The 1,761-nt window shown below is 30.7% G+C and overlaps 1 protein-coding gene across 1 annotated transcript; it reads right to left on the bottom strand.

The window, feature by feature from the left end:
* Position 1: 1 nt before the first annotated feature.
* On the bottom strand, positions 2-968 carry LOC110419664 (putative disease resistance RPP13-like protein 1; the record flags this gene model as incomplete). Its single annotated transcript, XM_021432759.2, has 1 exon — positions 2-968. A coding segment is annotated over exon 1 (738 nt), but the record flags the coding sequence as incomplete, so codon positions are not given.
* Positions 969-1,761: the final 793 nt, after the last annotated feature.

Here is a 1,761-nt window from a genome sequence, read left to right as displayed (position 1 = left end):
TCTTCGTTATCACAACGGCATCAAAATCATCAGAAACGCATACCCACGCCTTGTACTCGAAAGAATTTTCTATACTAGTATCATTGTAAAGAAGTTGTGCAAGAGTTGTCTTGCCAATTCCTCCCATGCCAATGATGGGAATCACAGAAGCTTTATTGTGACTACTATCATTGCTCGAAAGCAGTTTAAGCAATTCTTTCTTTTCTTCTTGCCTACCGTACACCTCAGTTTCATCCACCAAAGAAGTAGGCTGAAGCCTTTGTTTCATTCTATCAGACCTTGCTCCCTCATTAACGACTCGCAATTCCAATTGAGTTCTTTGTGTGGCCAAATCATTCATTCTAGCACCGACTTTTTTAATCTTGGACATCATCTTCTTATTATCAAACATGAAAGTAGGAATGATGTTTTGTACCTTATTTTTGATGCCTTGAGGTTCCTCCAAGGATGTCAGCTTGCGCCCCAAAGCTTTAGTGGCAAACTCGTCCAAAATATCATCAACATCGTAAGCCAAGCCTTGAAGATCGGCCAACCAGTTGTTCACATATTGATTCTTCATCTGCTTCGCCTCTGCATCATCAAGCACGGCACGGATATCCCGCAGCGTGATTTCCCACTTTTTGAGCTCCTTGCGGACCCGCTTTTCAGTGACAAAGTTGAGGATATCAGAAGAGGATAACTTGCCAAATAATCCATCAAAGAAAGCCGTGAGAGCAGCCTCCCCAACAACAGATAACATGATTGTTTTGCTTAAGAAAGAAGGAGAGAAATGAAAATTGGAGATTGAAGTATGTGGAAAAGAGACGTATTTTGCTGTGTGAAAAGTTAAAGAAGTTAGTTAGGGTAGCTTAATAATGAAGTTGGGTCTTTCGAAGAAAGACTCCATGGCCATGTCGTTTGTTGGAGGCCAGCGGCAGTGATGGAAAAAGACCAGGAAAAACCTGGCACGCGTTTATTCGTCTTCTTCAATTTTGTTCTTTAAATTCTTTCTTCTTTATCTTTTTGAACTTGCTTAATTAATTTTTCTTCGTGGATGGAGCCCACACGGTTTTGCGGAAAGCAGAAGGAAACGTGAAATGAACAATTTTTGGTACAATTAAAAAAATTCTATTTAAATCAATAAAAGACAAAAGGTTGACAAATTTTACGATAAAATCATATTTTTTATTTTATTGTAAAGTCAATTAATAAACACTATCATATATTAAATTACAATCATTAATTTAAAATTTATAAAGAAACTAATCAATTAATTCAACTGATAAACAAAAAATTCTTTCTTTGATGAACTCTTTTTATGCTTTATTAATAGAAATAATCTATTTACATTTCTTTTATTATTGATTAAAATTTTATATTATAAATAGCATTATCATTATAATAAATTAAAAAATTAAAATAAAAAATATATAATAATAAAAATAAAACCATAAGCAATTTAAAATTATCATTAAAAAACTTAGACATAAAGTTTTTAAAAGTTATAATTAAAAATTCTTAACGTAAAGCAATTACTATTGACATAAAAACAAGCAAAGTTAGAATAATTAAATTTAAAATCTTAACATAAATAAGTAAAATTTAACATAACAAGTCAATTAAAAAAGTTTAATTTTAATGAAAAATTAATATTTAAATTTATATTCTTGAACTAAATTGTTTAACGATATACAAATTTTAAATATGTGAGAGTTAACTTAACAAGTCAATTGAGTAAAAAAATTCTAATTTTAGTAACAAATAAATATTTAAATATATATT

The sequence above is a fragment of the Theobroma umbraticum genome, unplaced genomic scaffold (assembly GCF_002168275.2).
Source record: "Theobroma umbraticum cultivar Fairchild unplaced genomic scaffold, ASM216827v3 scaffold_67.0, whole genome shotgun sequence".
NCBI lineage: Eukaryota > Viridiplantae > Streptophyta > Magnoliopsida > Malvales > Malvaceae > Theobroma > Theobroma umbraticum.
Note: the sequence above shows the minus strand (reverse complement) of the source record. Positions and strands in the feature narration are given on the sequence as shown.